Source organism: Zonotrichia leucophrys, chromosome 10, assembly GCF_028769735.1.
Source record: "Zonotrichia leucophrys gambelii isolate GWCS_2022_RI chromosome 10, RI_Zleu_2.0, whole genome shotgun sequence".
NCBI classification, from domain to species: domain Eukaryota; kingdom Metazoa; phylum Chordata; class Aves; order Passeriformes; family Passerellidae; genus Zonotrichia; species Zonotrichia leucophrys.
The window spans coordinates 17,757,633-17,774,410 of record NC_088180.1 but is presented as its reverse complement, the minus strand read 5'-3'; the positions used below and the strand labels follow the sequence as shown (position 1 = coordinate 17,774,410).

The window sequence follows — 16,778 nt, the reverse complement described above, 5'->3', positions numbered from 1 at the left end:
GGGGACACGATCTGCCTAATCACAGCTTAACCTTCTGCAAGTCTCGTTTTTAAGGTGACATCATCTTGGCAAGGGGGAATGTAAGGAAAAGCTGTCTGTAGATGGACTTGCCTTATATGGGCCGTATCAAAAATAAAAGCTTGTATAACCAAGGGAAAGCAGGAGGAAAAACAGAGCTGGGAGTTCCAAAAAGAGCCTGTGAACTCCCCAGGAATATCTCCCTAGAACATACAGGGTGCCACATTTTCCATTTCAATGCCATTAAAGAAGAGCAGGAATAAAGCATCCTTGGGGATGGATGGGTCAACTCCCCCAACACCTGGATGTCAAGTTTCCTTGTTGCATCCAGGCAAGAATCAATGCAGCCATGGAGAGCTGTACCTTCCTGTTGCTGTCGGGCACCCACCTGGAGATCCAGGGAGAAGGGACATAGTGTTTTACCTTGATGGCAGCATTGTGCTGGGAGATTGTTTGGAAGGGTACAATGGAAAATGGTACGAATGCAACTAAGGATTTTCTCTGCTGGGTTGTGCCAGCTGGCATCCTGACAGAAAAAGACAAACATGTTGCAGAAGAACCCCCCAAGCATTTTTACTCAAAGAAATTACATCTGTTTCTAATTCACAGGAAAATAACATACTTTATGTGAAAACACGGTCCACTGTTCCACTGCCAAGCCAAGACACACATCCTGTACAGTGATCTGAATCTCCCATTCTCTGTCCTTCAGTTACATACAGAAATTCCCTTGGGCATACAGATGTTCCTGATGCTGATATTCATGCTTCACTTCAATTGGAACCACTGTCTTCACAGTTCAGGGACTCATCCCCTGAATTTTCCCGATTTGGGCAGAGCATGAGGGCAGTGAGCAGCTCCCCATCTCTCTGTTCTATCTCATGAAGTTTCCTGAGGACAAACCTTTGCCTCCACCATTTTTCATTGCACTGGATAAACCTCATGTATTTCAGAGCAAGGGCAGCTTGTTTTCTTTCCTTATCCACATGGAACTGTGTATTTTCCTCACATGTCTGGTTTAAAAGGAGAAGCTAATGCGATCAAAGTGGATTTCAATTGACTAAGTCAGCTGAGACTCTTCCCAAGCCAGGACCAACACATGTTCCTGCAGGAGTCTTCAGATTTTAGGAAAACAATTTATTCTGTTGATTTATATAATCTTTTAAGAATCCCCAGTTGATTGTAGCTGAAAACCTACACCCATCACCCCAGGTGGAGGGAGAACACTGGTTTGGTTTGGTTTTTGCAAAAATCTAAGCCAAAGGCAATTTGGATCTTCTCTAATCTGAATAGCTGAGATGATCAAGGGTGGGGATGTGTGGGTGAGGAGATAAACATTCCTGCTATGCAGTCAGTGCCTGCATGACAAACACTCTTATGATCGATGTCCATAAAATGAGACTCCAAGGCAGAGCTTTGAAGTTGTGTGTCTGGTGCCTCCAGGGGTGGGGATGGAGCAGCACAATCACCTGAGTCCTTCTGGTCTGGTGTGGAGAGGGGAAGCTGTGACTGCTCCAGGATGCTGCTCAGTGCGTTTTCATCACAAGCTCTTCCAGCGCCCTCTCCCTCTGATTCCCACAAAGCAAAAGAACTTCTTTGATTTCATTTTGCTGGAAGCCCATATCATTAAACTGAGCCAACAGATGCAAGAATTCAGCTGCCTGGAGGAAGAAGGAGGAGAGAAGAATGATGCTATCATGGATGGATATATTGTGTAGTTGCAGAAAAAGCAGTGCTGTGAGACAAGGCTGCACTCAGAAGATCTGAGTTGTATCACTGTGACAGCAGATTGAGGGCACACATATCCCTGGTAGCATTGAAATTTCTTAAATAAGAAATATTTAATAAAGCCAGTCTCTAGCTTCACTATTCCCTATAACATTTGTATCAATTCCATGCAGTGTTTGCCTGCACTATGAAGAGAGCAGGGAATGGCAGTGAGCACAACTGGAATTCATTTGTCCTGCTCCCCCTCTTTGGTCAGGCTGGGCCCCAGCACCACAACATCACCCAGAGCTGTGTCCTTAATAAATAAACCCTTCCCTGACACTCAGACCCAGGTGCCCTCCCACTGCCACTGCCCTAAGGAGCGGTGACACAGCAATCCTACAGGCATCGGCATCCTGGCAAACACTGCCAGCCTGGATTTCATGCAGTTCTGCCTTCCCAGGCTCTCCATTACCCCCAGAGGGAGACTGATGATGGAGACAAATGCCCAGTTCTCCATGGTTCTCCTCCCTGGGGCTAGAAGGGAGAGCTGGCAGGGCTTGAGATAGAGTGAGTGCTGGTGGGCTCAGGACAGCATTCCCAGGCAAAGGCTGAGTGAGCATCATTCCACACAACAGGGTGAGAAGAAGGGCAGAGAACAGTGAAGGAGCAGGTGTCCTCCCCCAGGGGTCCTCATGGTGACACTGCCCTAGAGGTCTGTCCCTCCATGAGGCTGCAGGAGGGCCTGTGGATGCAGAGGGAAGTGTGCAGCCCACTGAAAAGGAGAGCCTGGAGGACACAGCACAAAGGGCTGGGCTGTGCCATCCCATTCTGACCTTTTTCTCTGAGTACTGGAACATTTCCATGGCTTCCTCCACCTGCCCTTCCTCATAGCCCTGCTTCAGCAGCCGATCACAGGCACCCAGGTAGCTCAGGAACTGCAGAGGAAGACAGACAGGTTAATCCAGCCTTGCAGGCATGGGGAGCAAGGCCAGTCAGGAGCCCCCCTGCCACCTCCCAGGGACACACCATGGGGGCACATCAGCCACCACCATCTTGCCAGTTCCCATCTAATGCTCAGCCAGGGTGGTCTGTCTGTCTGTCTGCAGGATTTCCAGTAGGAGACAACATCTTGGTTCCCCTTCACCCTCCCAGGGTGGGAATGGGAACAGAGAGGAAACCAAACATGTGAACACTCGAGATGCAGAGCGATGGCCTCCAGGGCGAGGCAGGGCCTGTCCCGGTGGGATGACTTTGCTCAGCTGAGCCCGCATCCCTTTGATGTGCTGGGGTTCAGGCACCCGTGGGTTTGCTCCAGGGTGCAGAGCCCACCCAGGGGAGACCTGTGTGCTGTCATTACTGAAAGTAAACAGTTATTTTTGGCTTTCCTCGTTGTTCTTGGAGTGCTGACAGCACAATTCCCAGCAGCATCTTTTAAATACCGCGAGAATCACTCACTGTCCAAAAACATATGGGACAGGCAATAATAAATGAGCTATACAATAGCAGGGGGAATAAAAACATCCCACAGGTCTCTCCAAAGAGTCTTCATTCAAGGACAAGCTGATTCATTTCTCCCCAGATTCACCAGCACACAGACCTCCACCTTTCCCAGCACTGCCAGAGACAAGGAGAAGGACTCAGTGAAAGGCCATAAAACATAGGAAAAAGACAAAAAAATCTCTCAAACATTGAGTTGATCTACTTTGGCTGAATAGTTGGGTAGGGATTTTCAGAAGTGTCAGCCTTAAGGAGCCCAGTAACTCAGAAAGGAGACAGGCACTGGTCATTGGCATTCCTCACCTCATGTTATTTCCCTTGTTACCAGGCTAATGACAACCCCAGATCATTGCTGCATTTTCTTCCCCTGTTGTGGCAGCACAGCCACTCACCCACAGCACAACACAGACAGTCCTGGCAGCCTGGTCAAGCCCAGCATGAAATCAGTGCCTTTGTCAACTCAATGATTTTTATCACTAAAAATATTATATATATGTATCCTCAAGACTAAACAATAAGATTTTTTTTAACAGTGACAGCCTTTGTCATGTCTCAGCTCACATGTACATTGAGGGCTCCATGGACCAACGATGCATTTTGAATTGATCAATGATCATTGATCAAAATGGAATGGTGCCTTTTTGGCCATGACATCCTACATGACGAACCTCTGGCATGCTGGGGCAGCTAATCCTACCTGAGCCTTTCAGAGAAATTCTTCCACCAAAATTAGGAAAGCATTGCATCTAAAGAAGGCTGCAGAAGGCCTTGCCTTCTCTACCAGGGTGGGCTCTGCCAGTTTCCCTTGACACTGCAAGGAAGTTGAGCAATTTTTGGATACCATCTGGTACTTCCATCAATCCTCACAGTTGAAGTAGTCATTGTCACACATCAGAACCTCAGGCATCACCAGCAAGCAATAAAGAGCACAGGTCTTCTTTTTGACTTCAACTAGAACATATTTTCCAGGAAGATTTAGACTAATTTGGTCATTTGGTACTTGTAAAAAATGCATGACAGGTCAGGCTTTATCTTGGCTGCATTGGGCATAAATGGGAAAGACAGGAACTGCTGGTGAAGAAGGCATGGGATGGAAGGCAGACCTTGTCTTTTGGTGCAGTAATCTCTTCTCCAAGGGAGTGGGAGTCCTGGTGTTTATACAGAAGGGAGCAGGCTGTACCCATTTCCACCCTCAATAAGATGCACTGTTTCTTCATTTTGAAGCCAGCAGCTGCTACAAGACACCCTCGCATGGCTCTGTGAAACAACATGGGCTGGGCTCTGCCCATCTCTCTGTCCTAGATGAAACCTCTATGGATTGAAGACACAAAGCTTCCCTTCCCACCTCAGCTCACCTGAAACTCCAGGGAGCTCTGGGAGCTGGGCTGAGTAGGGAGGGAGCTGGAAGCTGCAGGATGACTCAGCCACAGAGCAGCTCTGACCAGGCTGGCCCAGGCAGCTCCCAGGGGAATGGGAAGGAGACTGGCAGCCAGCAGTGGCTGCTTGGTGCTCTGCCTGCTCATGCACTGCCAGGATCTGCTCCTGCTCCCTGGCCTGACAGCTCCACGGAAATTCCTCTTGCTCAGCTGTAATTAAGACCCTTCTCTCTTTGCAAGAACTACTTGGATAATTTAGCCCTAAAATCCTCTGCTGGGGTGGGCAAGCCCAGCCCCAAGTTTGCCAAGGGAGTCAGAGTCAGCAGCTCCCCTCATGTCACAGAGGCTCTGAGCCCACCTGGACCTTTCTGACATTCATCTGGACAAACAGAGACATTGGGAATGGGGATGCAGCACAGCAGGCAGAGATGTACTCACATACCGGGGTAGGAAGAGGCTGCATGTTATGTTTCAATAAATTTCAGGTTATTCTAGAGGGTTCCTTGGGAAAAGAGCTCTGGGACTCTGCTGCAATGTTTGCATGGATTCCGTGCTTGCTCCAGCACAGGGAAGTTGTGTTTTGGAGAGAGCCCAACCAAATCTCCAAGGTATTCCTGCAGTCCCACTCTGACAGGATGAGCCATGGCAATAATCACACGAATCCAACAGCTAGGAAAAATGATGTGCAAAAAGTTTCCATATATGGGGGCAAAATTTGTACCTCAAAAGGACATGATGCTTCACACAACAGATTGAACAGATAACAAAGCCAGCCATGATTATGCGCTGAAAAGCTGAGGGCGGCTCATTGCTATTTTATTGCAGCAAAAGTGGAATCTCATGGAAAATCCTGTCAGCTGTGGTCCAACACCAAAGTGGAAAGGCAAGGTCGTCAAAAATCTACCCCAAAGAAGACAGCCATGCCTTTCTCCATGAAAATCAAGCTTTCCTTGCTTTACCAAAAGTTTCTCACGGTGCTGTGCCAGCTCCACCAACCTGACTTAAGCTTTGCCTTCCTGTCTTCTGGAGGGTGAGGATGGCTTTCTGGGTGGGGTAGCCCAGGGCTATGACGGGCTCGATGAGGTCTCTCTCCTCTTGGCTCAGGGCAGAGAGCAGGTCAGCCGTGGAATCTGGCTGGGATCTGTGGCAGCTCAGAGGTCGTCCAGGCGTGGAGGCAGGGGGGAGGCAAGTGTAGGGGCTGAGGGACTGCAAGGAAAAAAACAGATGGTGTTATTGCTCCAGGTGATGGAATGAGGTGAAACAACCCGGGCTGGGGCAATGCTTCTGAATGCTGGTGGTTACCTTGCTCTCTCCAGAAAATTCCCATACAAGGAACATCAAATAAGACTGCACACTGGATTAATTAAATCCAGGGTCAGCTACAGATACAGAAGAGTGCTCAGTGTGGGTGTTGTACAAATACACATGGGCACTTAATCTCTCCTTAATTACTCCATGTCAAATGCAGCTGCATATAAATAACCTGGTCATTCAAGTGTCTGATGGTTTTATTGCAGGTTTTCAGTAATTCATCTCCTACACCTCTCAAGCAGCTGGATTAGATTCAATTTCTTAAAAGCAGGGTGGAACTCAGATTTAAGCTGACAGAGTACTACTTACTCCATCCTTTCACATCACTGTCTCTATCACTAAATGATCTGTATTTCTAGTAGGAAGTCCAAAGTTTCCTAGAAAAGACATAATGACTGTAAGGGGACATTTCCCTATAAACCCTGCTTATATCTGTTAGAATGGGATGATGTAGCAAGAAGAGGACAACCTCTCCATATTTCACTCTTTTCTTAGTGTTTCAATTGAAAATCAGATTAGACCTCACTTCAGAAAAACACAGATGTTTAGGAGTAAAAGTAAAAGTGCACCCAGAAAGCTTCTTTCAACCTCAGCAACAAATTCAAACCCTTTCTTCACTTCTTGTGAAAACTTCAGCAATTCCTCATGGGTCCAGTGTTTCCAAAGCCCCATTTTGCTTCCTTTTGGTGACCAGTACCCACCAAATGAGACCCATTTGATGCCCTCCCTCCTGTCCCAGTGATGAACAAAGGGCCACCAAAGGAAGCTTCTCACCGGTACCGTGGGCTTGTGCTGCTTGATGGGAGGGATTGGTGAGGCTGTGTCTGGAGGAGTTGGCACAGCAGTGCCCTGCTGGGACACGTCTGGATCTGGCCTGTACTTGACGCTGCCGTTGGTGCCGGGGCACTGGGGCAGCAGCCGTGGCACCAGGATCCCCCTGTTGCCGGTGGCAGCTCTGTTCAAAGGATGCACCAAAGCAGCCAGCTTCCTCCTGGCGGCTTCCAGCTCGTTCTTCATGTTGTTAAATATCACCATGGATCTTCTCTGCTTGCTGGGGTCTGGGCTGGCCGGGCTGTGGACATTGTTCTCTGGCGAGGGCTCCAGCAAGCCGGGCGATGTCTTTGGTCGGGTCTGGTAAAAGCCAGGCCGTGAAGACACACTTCTTGCAGAGCTTCTCCTCCTGGAGAGGTGTGACTCGTCCTTGTCATTCTCCTCCCAAGAGGTGGAGGAGTACTCATCATCCGAGTACTCCCCCTCGTCTGAGTGCCAGGTGTCGCTCTCGGTGTCGGACAGGGCGGCCCTGCCCCGGGCGTGCCCGTAGGAGCTGTCGGCAGCGCTCAGGCTGATGGAGCGCCGCACCGCCCCGTCCCGACCCCGCCCCCCGTAGCTGTCGGCGGGGTCCACCAGCAGCAGCCAGCACGGGGGAGCCGTGGGGACAACTTCGGAGGTGACTCGATGGCGGGAGGTGTGCTGCTGAGAGGCCACCTCCACCCAGTACAGCACCTTCCTTTCCAGCGAGAAGTCGTGCTGCAGGAGAGCGAGAGGCAGCTGGTGAGGACATGTGAAAGCAGACCAGGTGGCATGGAGCACACCATGCACTCCACGAGGCATCTTAAGGGCTGCAATCTTCCCGTATCAGTTCCTATTTCCCTGAGCATTAGGGCTGGCTGTAGGATTGGGCAGTGCCAGCCACATCTCTGCAGGGAATCCCCAAATTTATATTTGAAATAACTCTTATCTATGAAGTCATTACTATGTGAGTTGCACCTACAATTCTTTGGAAAAGTATTTTATGCTTGGAGGTGTTTGTGTCACTTTGTGGAAGGCAGGAGCGTGCAGACATCCCAATTTTAGGCAGCTGCAGAGAGGCACCACATCCAGCCACAGGCTGCCCCCAGAATGGTGGCAGAGTTTGTTTGTGACCCTCATCAGCAGCGCTTGGCAGAGCCACTTCAGGGGCTCAGAAGCCACCAAGAGGGCAGATGCCACCTCAGGCAGAAGCAGAAGCAGCCATGGCATTATCTAGTGGCGCCAGGGTCTCGGCTGCTCCCCAAACAGAGTTGTCATTTCCACATAGTTCAGCTTAAAATATAAGTGTGTTTGTGACTGAAATCTGAGGGTTTTCCTGGAACAAACAAGCCCTGCCCGTCCCAGAGCTCTCCAAACAAGGTCTCCTCCTGACAGGCAGGCAAGTACATTCACAGCCCAGGAATGCTGTTTTTACTGTTCTTGCCACTTGGGTCAGCCGTGGACCCAAATCAGCCTCCCCAAGGAAAATACCCTCACGTCCCTCCATAAGGATCAGCCTGGACCAGCAGCACAATGGCTTGGCCTCAGAGGGGAGCATCAAATCATCACTAAATAGGGAGAAACACGGGATATATATATATGTATATAAACTCTATCTATATGCTTCTGGCACAGGTAGTATTGACTGATTATAGCTGGTAGATTTATTGGTAAAAATTTAATAAATATCATTAATAAATGAGACAGTAATAACTCCAAAGGAGGAAACAACCCCAGAGCAGAGCCTGAAGTTTGTCCTCCTATCCCAGAAAAACCTAACCTTCTTTCTTATGAAAGGATTTTTAGAAAGCAACCCCAAACCAAACCCATCATCACTGCCACACACCACAAATCATCCTCACCTCCTCCCAATATTGCTGCAAACCAGCCAGTGAGGAGCACAGTTAGCTTTCCCTTCTTTCATGGGAGCACTGCTGATTTCCTTGCAGCATCCCCCAGCAGTGGCTGGGTGTGGACTCACCATGGTGCTCATGAGGATGTCGGTGCAGTCAGGGAGCTCAATGTCCGGGGCAGTGACTAAAGGGATTTCTCCCTCTGAGTCCCCACTGAGGCTCATGGCTGTCCGGAAGGGAACTTCATCCAGGTAGTTCATTGCTGCTGCCTGATTTCTTGCTGCAGGAGGAAGGAAAACAGAAACTGTAAGAACATCTCTTAAGCTGGCTGGAAGGAAAGAATGATGAGCTGTTTCAAGTGCCAGCTGGGTAAAAAAAGATTGGCAAAATCTTATTTACTGACACCAGGAAGCTTTGTCTGAACTAACCTTTGCTATTCTCAGCTTGAGCCAGAAGGACTTGACCAAGCTTATGGCTTCCTTTGGCAGAGATCCTGAGCATTTTTCTCCTCCATCTCTCCCATCCCTCCTGTCTCTCCCTGTCTCTCTGTTGCCATTACACACTCCCTTCCCCAAGCTGGGGATGGGCTGAGCACTTTTTCCAGTTGCAGAGGGAGAAAGCACAGCCAAGGAGGGCACCGTGCAGGTCTCCCCTGTCTGCACAAGCTGTGGTGACAGAGCTCATGCACATGGCCTCGTGCTGCTGAGCCATCACACAGAGCATCCCGAGGGAGCTGGGGTGAGGGCATTCCTTTGGGAACCGCTTACTGGGAGCCAGGCAAGGAGACTGTGCATCAGGCAAGCTTGGGGACTAGGAGGATGTCAAACAAGAAATTTTAAAAATCAGCTTTTAGGACCCAAGCATTCATTTTAAGTGTGGTGACGGTTTTAGATCAGGAATTGCAGGGAAGAGAAAAACTGCTGGTGAATTGGGAATGCTGTCAGGAAAATATTACTTCAAGTGTCTCCATCAGGTCTCTACAAATGTCTCAATTTACTAAAAAGCCATTACTTGCTACATGAAGCCTTGAGCTTTCAGCTTCCCAGTGATGACAGTGTGTAAAATCACTTCTTTTATAGATTATAAACTGTTAGGGGCTGGTAGCCAGTCTTCCACTGAGTTCTGGTACTGGCAGCATGTGCCTGCTCATCCCAAAGTCCTCAGCATTCATCCTCAGGTCACACAGTAAATATGTATGTGACATCCCTAAGTGCTTTTCCCAATTATTTTTTTCCTTTAAAAACAAACAGCTTCTATGACAACAAGGATAAACATTCCACTAAAAGTAAATATGCTGAAGAATATACACAAGGATGAGAGAACTGCCTGTTTAAAGCAAAAATAAGAGTCTATAATGGGAGATGGGGTTCAGGGAAGTTTCCTGTGTTGGCAAAGAGCTTCCAGGTCAGAGAAAGTGACACACACAAACAACACACACCATCACTCAGGCAGTGATATCAGAACGACAGCAGGGCTGTCACTTTGCCTGCTGACGCCAGGAGCCTTTAATGCCCCTGCAGAAGCAGAGCCCCAAAGGAGCTTTGTGCTCCTGCACATGTCCTGCCACCAACACGCAGCACAGCAACGTGCTGGGACCCCACGTGGAGCCAGGCCACCTGCTCAGCCTAAGAGGGCTCAGCCTGAGGGACAATCCACGTCAGCACTGACTAAGGTGATGCCTGAAAACATCTGCAAGCAAAGCCACCTTCCCTCAGCTTTCTGCTACTCCCTGAGCAGCTCCTGCAGGCAGGGGGACTGACCTTCCTGCAGCTTGGGCTGTAAGCTGGCTCTCCCCAAAATCCCAGGGTGCTGAGGAAAGTGGTGTCTCAGCATCTGTCACCCAGAATGGCTCCATTCAGGTTCAAATTTTAAGGGATGGTGATGGGTAGTGTGTGTGTCTGAAGCCACAATGAAGAAAATATGAGAAGATTATGGTATTGTAGCTCTCTGTACTTGACTGCATAAGTACTGTGCTTTAAGAGAGGCTCACACAAGTGTTAATTCCCAAAACCACAGTTTAGAAAACAAAAAGTACTTTGGGGCAGCAGCAATCACAACAAAAATGCTACTAGAAAAGGATAAAAGAGGGTCAGTCATAAACACCAACTCCCACCAGAAGGGAACTCCTACAAGGGCTCTGACCTCATGTTCTCCAGAGGAGCCCTGCCCACTTTCACATCAAAGACACTGGCAGTGCATGAACCAGTTCACATCTGGAAAAGGATGTGCCTAAACAGTAGGAAAACCCAAACTGCACCAGGACCAGGGGAGGAACAGGTTACAAATGAATCTTGGAAACTCACAGCCAAGATCTCTCTTCTGAGCTACACTAAGTTTTTAAAATTTAAAAACAGTGGGAAATATTATACTCAGAAAAATGGGAATGAAGTCTGAACACACACTTTTTAAATTAATACCATGTGTCCATGTATTTTATAAGTTGAGATTTTAAACATTCCTCCCCATCTGTGGCTTCAACAACTTCCTCACTAAAGCTATGAAACATTTCAATGCAGATGTCATTAGACAGGAGCAAACACACAGAACATACCCCAAGGTGGATCCTCCCCTGGCATTTCCAAGCCCTATGTTTATTAGCAATAGGAAGCAGTCCTTACCATCAGATGAACTCATGGAGCTCTCTCCTCACAGGGCAGGGAGAACAGGGCTGCTGCTTTGCTGCCTCCTTATCTACTGCTCAGCTCTTTAAATTCCTGCAGTGTCAGACAAGCAGCTGACTTGCACAGCTTTAAGATAATCGTAGCTTAAGCAGCTGGCCTGTTCCATCAGACATGCTGATGGGATAAGGAGCCTAATTGTTTAAGCAGAGCATCCTCTGGTCACTAAGCTGCCTGAACTGGAAGTCTGGGGTTTGTATTGGTTTTGTGCAGTTGTTTTTATTTTTATATTTGATCTTGTGCCTTTTCATCAGGGAAGACTCCCCAGGATCTGACTCAGCCTTGGGTCTGGAGTAATGAGATGCTGGAAGTGACATTAGGGATGGGAGGATGAGGGAAGAGCAAATGAGAACAGCATCTGCAGAGAACTTCATGGCAATCTGTATGTTGGGGTGCTACAGGTGAGCAAGAACTGCAAACTTCTGCACTCATGTTCTGTCAGGAACCACCAGTTCATGTCTCTTGCTGACAGAAACCAGAGCAAAGGTTCAGCCAGGACACTCCTGACATTACCCCTAAGGCCCAGGTGCTGAATTTAGGCAATGACACACGGGAATTACGCACTGCTGTGACGCCAAGAGGCAAAGCATGGAGAGATTAACTCCATTCCCACACACTGGGGCTAGCAAGAATAAGGACTGAGGCTCTGGAAAGCTGCCACAGCAATCTGTGCAGAACAGCAAAGCTCCAAATCCACATGGCCCACCACAGTTACAAGCAAACTGTCCAGAACATGGAAAGCTTTGACACCAGGTGTCACCTCTGTCACCTTGCAGGAGGGAGATTTCCTTCACACAAACCTCCTCCCAACAATTCTCTCCTTGCTGGAGTTGTATTTGATGCAAAGTACTCAAACAAATCTCTTCCCTTGCATGAAAACATTTTAAACAAAAATCCAAAAATTTTTCTCTATTTGTTCTGTACAAAAAAAAACCCAACTTACAAAATAAAGCTGTGGTTTTTAATCAAATATTATAGACATATACAAAAATATCTATATAGTCAAAACACAGTATGTTAGACTGCAGATTTTATTGGGTTTTTTCCAGCAGGCTTATTCATCAAATTTGTATTTATTCACATGGCTGTCTGACCTATTTCACCACAAATGGGAATTTTTTCCATGTTTTGGTATCAGCTTTAGTCCACAAAAGTATAATGTCAACAGCTGCCTTAATCAACCTTGAAAAACCCTGTCTTGTTTGTACTTCAGAATTCGTTTAAACTTGTAATAGGTTTGTCTCTACACCCAAAAATACAGGAACTATTTTGACAGTGATGCTTGACATGCTTCATTTAAGAAGAAAAACATGTTTACTAATGATCTCTTCTTTATTTAAAAATTTCTTCTTTTCTGAAGCTTTCATCATCCTTTACAAAGATAAAAGCCACTAAAAATATGATGTTAATACTGGCACAAATACCACCATCAGCAATGTTCCTTTATTAAGATTGAGATTTAACAAGAACTCGCAGCTGGATTGTAATTCCACACCACGAGAGGCCTGGCAGCTCGGGGCTTGCTCAGCTATCTCCCTGCACAGTCAATCAGCAAAAACAATTCTTAAACTTTGTTTCAAGATGTTCCAGTAAAGACTTTGCAGTACCTGGTGGCCGAAAGAGAGGACGAGACTTCCTCTTTGGGCCCTCTCATATTTACACGCAGTAATAATGAAGCAATCCTCCAACGTGGAAATAATTTATTGCTAAATTATCTGACAGCAGTGGCCCAGGTGTCACTGGTGGGGAGACTCGGGAGAACCCATCCTGGAGGGATGCAGCTTCCTTCGGGGTGGTCAGCTGGCACCAAGTACTGATCCCATTCATGCCTTTAACAGAGAGAGCGTTGTTTGAGAGGAGAGCTGGGGTTAATTTGGTGTAAGATTTATTATACACCCACACAGATATTACTGATCGATAAAAAACCCACAATACTTGTACTCTTAAGCTTGTTTTTCAAAAGACAAATGTGAAAATTTGATGTTCTGGTGTTAAATGGAATGGTTATGCATGAAGTGCTCTCTGCCTCACACGGGCATCTGTTGGATCTGACTCACGCAAGAAACTTGAAAAAAACAGAACAATCCATTGCATAACCATTTTTGGAAGCTGACAAACCAAAAGGGGCACTGAATTTACAACTGTAAAAAACAGTATTTGCCATCTCTGATGATAAAATCCTTTCTTTGGTTTTACCTGATCTGGATTAGAGCTGCTACAGAATGTTCAGCTTGTAAGTAGTAGTCTCTGAAAGGCTGCAGCAGATGGGCAAGGGGGAATTCAGCTGTAAAACAGAAACACAGAAATTGTTCAACAATCCAGAAAAACCTTCCATTCTAGTGAGTCTCAGAAGCCCAGAATTTGCAAAATCATTTGCTACTGCCCAACTGTAATCTGACATCAGGTCCTTAGGTAATATATGAAACTGAACTGTTTGTATGTTACACGTTTCCTGGTCTGTACCACAGCTGTCAAAGGAAAGCCAAGCCTAGCAAAACTTCCTGACTCCACCATCTAAAAAAGGGGAACACATGGACACTGAATCTTTACAGATTACCTGAGTCACACTTATCAAAGCATCAGACTAAAGCATCTATGGTGCTGGAAATCTTCAATCCATTCTGTTTATTCTCACTTCAGTTTAATCTAGAACCTCTTCTTGCAAAACAACATGAAACCAGCTTGAGATGTGCTGCAGTCCATGCTGAAGAGCTCAGCAGTTCCTCTTACACCACAGGTGTTAACAGCACTATGTTTGTCCCCCATTCTCAGACCATAAATTACTCCAGTGGATGATTCCTTTCTCAACTAGATATGTGCCTGCCAATTCCAATGTCTGTGAGATGGGGATGTGATGTGGAGAACACTGCTAAGAACAGGAGGCAGAATTTACCTGGATCCCCAAACAGCTTAGAATCCATTTCCAGTTTCTGCTGGAGTAGTTTTTCCCTTTCCTTCTTCTGCTTCTTTTCCATTTCCCTCTTCCTTTCCTCCTCCTGTTCTCCCTCCAGCATAACCCTTAATGCTCTTTCCTCAGCTTCATACAGTTCTGTGCGAGTTTTGAGCAACGTTTTGAGACTCTCCACCTGATTTTCAAATGCTTCATCTGCTGAAGGAGGTGGACAAACACCTGAACAGAAAGAGAAGTGATTTTAAGTTTTCAGATTCAAATGGAGGTTTGATACCAGACTTGAGAGCAGAGCTGGGAAAATCTCAGAGGAATATAAATTTAACCTTGTTAACAGACGGAATTCTTACTGGAATAATTGTTCTTCCAGAAAGAGCTTGGAAACATACAAACACAACCACTGAATTCAGCACTTTGTACCTATTCTTGTAATTAAAATCACAATGAAGACACAGCTTTGTGAAACTGTGCCTTGCTAGTCAGCACAGGGCACCCTCATCTTATTTCCTGTGTGTGCAATTAGAAAAGTTTAGATAAATCTTGCAATGAACCTTTCCTGGCAGCAGCTTCTTTCCTCAGCTTCCGAAGCTTCTCCAGCCCGCGCAGGATGTCCGTCATCCTCTTTGTGTCTGCTTGTTTCTTCCTGACTTCAGACAGGACACTGTCAGCAGCAGCCTTCAGCTCTTGTTCCTAGGAAAGGAAGGAAAAAACCACATGGGATCTGTGAAATATCCCTCAAAGACACAAATCAAATGGTATTTTCAGAGATTAGCAAAGCACTGGAAAGCAGAGGGACTTTACAGTAACAGCAACAAGTCAAGCCAACCATCTAGCCTTGCTTTTTTATGAAAAAAGGGTTAAAATACCATAGACTTCAGAAAAAAAATGCTGTGGGACTCATAAATTTGGGCTAAATCACAGAATCATGGAATTGTTAAGGTTGGAAAAGATCATCAAGTCCATCTGTCAACTCAGCATCACCATCATGTTCACCACTAAACCATGTCCTCAAGTGCCACATCCACACACTTTTGAACACTTCCTAGATGATTTATGAATTATGAAAGCCTGAGAACCTTTAACCACAGAAATTTAGGGTAAATATTTTACAATAAACAGAAACCATCCTGATTCCACAGTTCTGCAATTAAGACCATTAACCTGCCACAGTCTGACCACAAACCCTACCTCAGCAGCTGCTCTGGACCAACCCAGCCCAGATCAGCAGAAAGGGAATTCTTTAGCCAAAAACAAACAGAAAGGTTTGCACTTCTCAACCAGTCTAATTTGAGGTGGTATTTTTTGCTTTGGAGATGTTTTACTTCCCCATAACATCAAAAAGCTTGTAAACCACAAACTTTAGAAGGATGAAAGCAGGAGGGAAGGCTGATGGATACTGAAACAGCACTGACCACCACAAGGTAGCTGCGTGGACAGGCCGACACTTGGACCACAGAGGAAAACCTCCAGGAGATAAGAAACAACTTAAACCCCAATTTCATGTCAAGGCCTAGAAGATGAGGATGGCAAAACCGAGATGCCCACCAAGACTTCAAAGCAAGAAGGGCTGCAGGCCTTGGAAACAGCACGTCTCTCAGTATGCTGAAGTCCTGCAGCACCTCAGCGGCACCCACTGAAGCGGGGGGTCAAAGCTGGGTGTGGGAAAGGCACAGCCCGCCGTGACCCCACTACCGGCAGGTCACCCCTGCCCCACCGCGCTGCCCTGGAGCCCCGGCGAGAGGCAGGGCCAGGCACTGGGGACCATACCCGGTTCTTTTCCTCCACCTCCTGGATGCACTTAGCCCGCCACTGGTCGATCTTGGCCTCCCGCTCGGCGGCCCGGGCCGCCGCCTCCTCCTTGGCCGCCCTGGCTTCGAGCTTCCTCCGCTGCAGGCGCAGCCTCCTCTTCCTCGCCCTCTCGGCCTTCCTGCGCAGCGCTTCGCCATAGCCGGGCTCCCGCAGGGGCCGCACGACCTCCCGCAGCTCCCGCAGCGCCGCCTCCGCCTCCTCCCGCGCCCGGGCCCAGCCCGGCTCGTCACCCTGCTCCTCGCTGCGCCGCAGGGCCCGGCAGAGCGCGGTCACCTGGGCCACCCGCGCCAGCGCCGCCACCGCCACGGCCCGGGCGCTGCTGGGGCTGGCGGCAGCGGGCGGCGGAGGTGGCGGGGCAGCGGTGCGGCGGCGGCCCAGGAACTGCGAGAGCCACAGCTCATCCTGCTGCCGCTGCACCGCCTCCTCCTCGGCCGCTGCCCGCGGCGGGGCCGCCGCTAAGTAGGGGACGCCCGGCGGGAAGCGCGGTGCCCCCTCACCCGCACTCGGCGGCGGCGGCAAGAAGAAAGGCGGGGGTGCCACCGGCCCTACCGCGAAGGGCGCTGGGCGGACGGAGGGGCCGGGGAAGGGCGGCGGGAAGGCGCGGAAGGGCGGTGGGAGGCGAGCGGGGAACGGCGGCGGCTGCGCCATGCTCCCGCCGCAGCCCTCAGCGCGCCGCCATGACAGCGCCTCAGCGCCGCCTCAGCACCGCGCCCCCCTCAGCACCGCCAGAGCGCCCGCCTAGCACAGCGCCACAGCGCCCCCTGGCGGCCCGGAGGACCCGCCCCGCCCGCATCGCGCTCCGCTTAAACATGAAATTTCAAAAACTCCT

The 16,778-nt window shown here is 48.5% G+C and overlaps 2 protein-coding genes across 3 annotated transcripts; both read right to left on the bottom strand.

Moving 5' to 3' along the window:
• Positions 1-566: 566 nt before the first annotated feature.
• Positions 567-12,934, bottom strand: UBAP1L (ubiquitin associated protein 1 like). Of its 2 annotated transcripts, none has more exons than XM_064721824.1 (6): positions 12,840-12,934; positions 8,683-8,834; positions 6,687-7,439; positions 5,598-5,807; positions 2,562-2,663; positions 567-1,679 (listed from the first exon to the last, which is right to left on the bottom strand). In XM_064721824.1, the coding sequence occupies exons 2-6, from the start codon at positions 8,812-8,814 to the stop codon at positions 1,545-1,547; spliced, it is 1,332 nt and encodes a 443-aa protein (XP_064577894.1). In that variant the 5' UTR covers positions 8,815-8,834; positions 12,840-12,934; the 3' UTR covers positions 567-1,544. The 2 variants fall into 2 exon arrangements, with proteins under 2 accessions (XP_064577894.1, XP_064577892.1); XM_064721822.1 differs by having other exon boundaries at positions 8,683-8,838; positions 12,841-12,929.
• Positions 12,924-16,635, bottom strand: PDCD7 (programmed cell death 7). Its single transcript, XM_064721825.1, has 5 exons — positions 15,908-16,635; positions 14,692-14,830; positions 14,126-14,362; positions 13,429-13,516; positions 12,924-13,061 (listed from the first exon to the last, which is right to left on the bottom strand). Exons 1-5 carry the CDS (start codon positions 16,595-16,597, stop codon positions 12,944-12,946), a joined length of 1,272 nt encoding a protein of 423 aa, XP_064577895.1. The 5' UTR covers positions 16,598-16,635; the 3' UTR covers positions 12,924-12,943.
• Positions 16,636-16,778: the final 143 nt, after the last annotated feature.

Bases quoted from the DNA above. Each gene is read 5' to 3' on its own strand.
- PDCD7 (XM_064721825.1), bottom strand. From the start codon at position 16,597: ATGGCGCAGCCGCCGCCGTTCCCCGCTCGCCTCCCACCGCCCTTCCGC. The intron at 14,831-15,907 runs GTATGGTCCCCA...TTCCTTTCCTAG, and splicing joins AGGTGGAGGAAAAGAACCGG to GAACAAGAGCTGAAGGCTGC. The intron at 13,517-14,125 runs GTAAATTCTGCC...TCTGTTTTACAG, and splicing joins TAAGCTGTTTGGGGATCCAG to CTGAATTCCCCCTTGCCCAT.
- UBAP1L (XM_064721824.1), bottom strand. From the start codon at position 8,814: ATGAACTACCTGGATGAAGTTCCCTTCCGGACAGCCATGAGCCTCAGT. The intron at 7,440-8,682 runs GTGAGTCCACAC...GCTCTCCTGCAG, and splicing joins ACATCCTCATGAGCACCATG to CACGACTTCTCGCTGGAAAG. The intron at 1,680-2,561 runs GTCAGAATGGGA...TTCTTCCTCCAG, and splicing joins TCCAGTACTCAGAGAAAAAG to GCAGCTGAATTCTTGCATCT.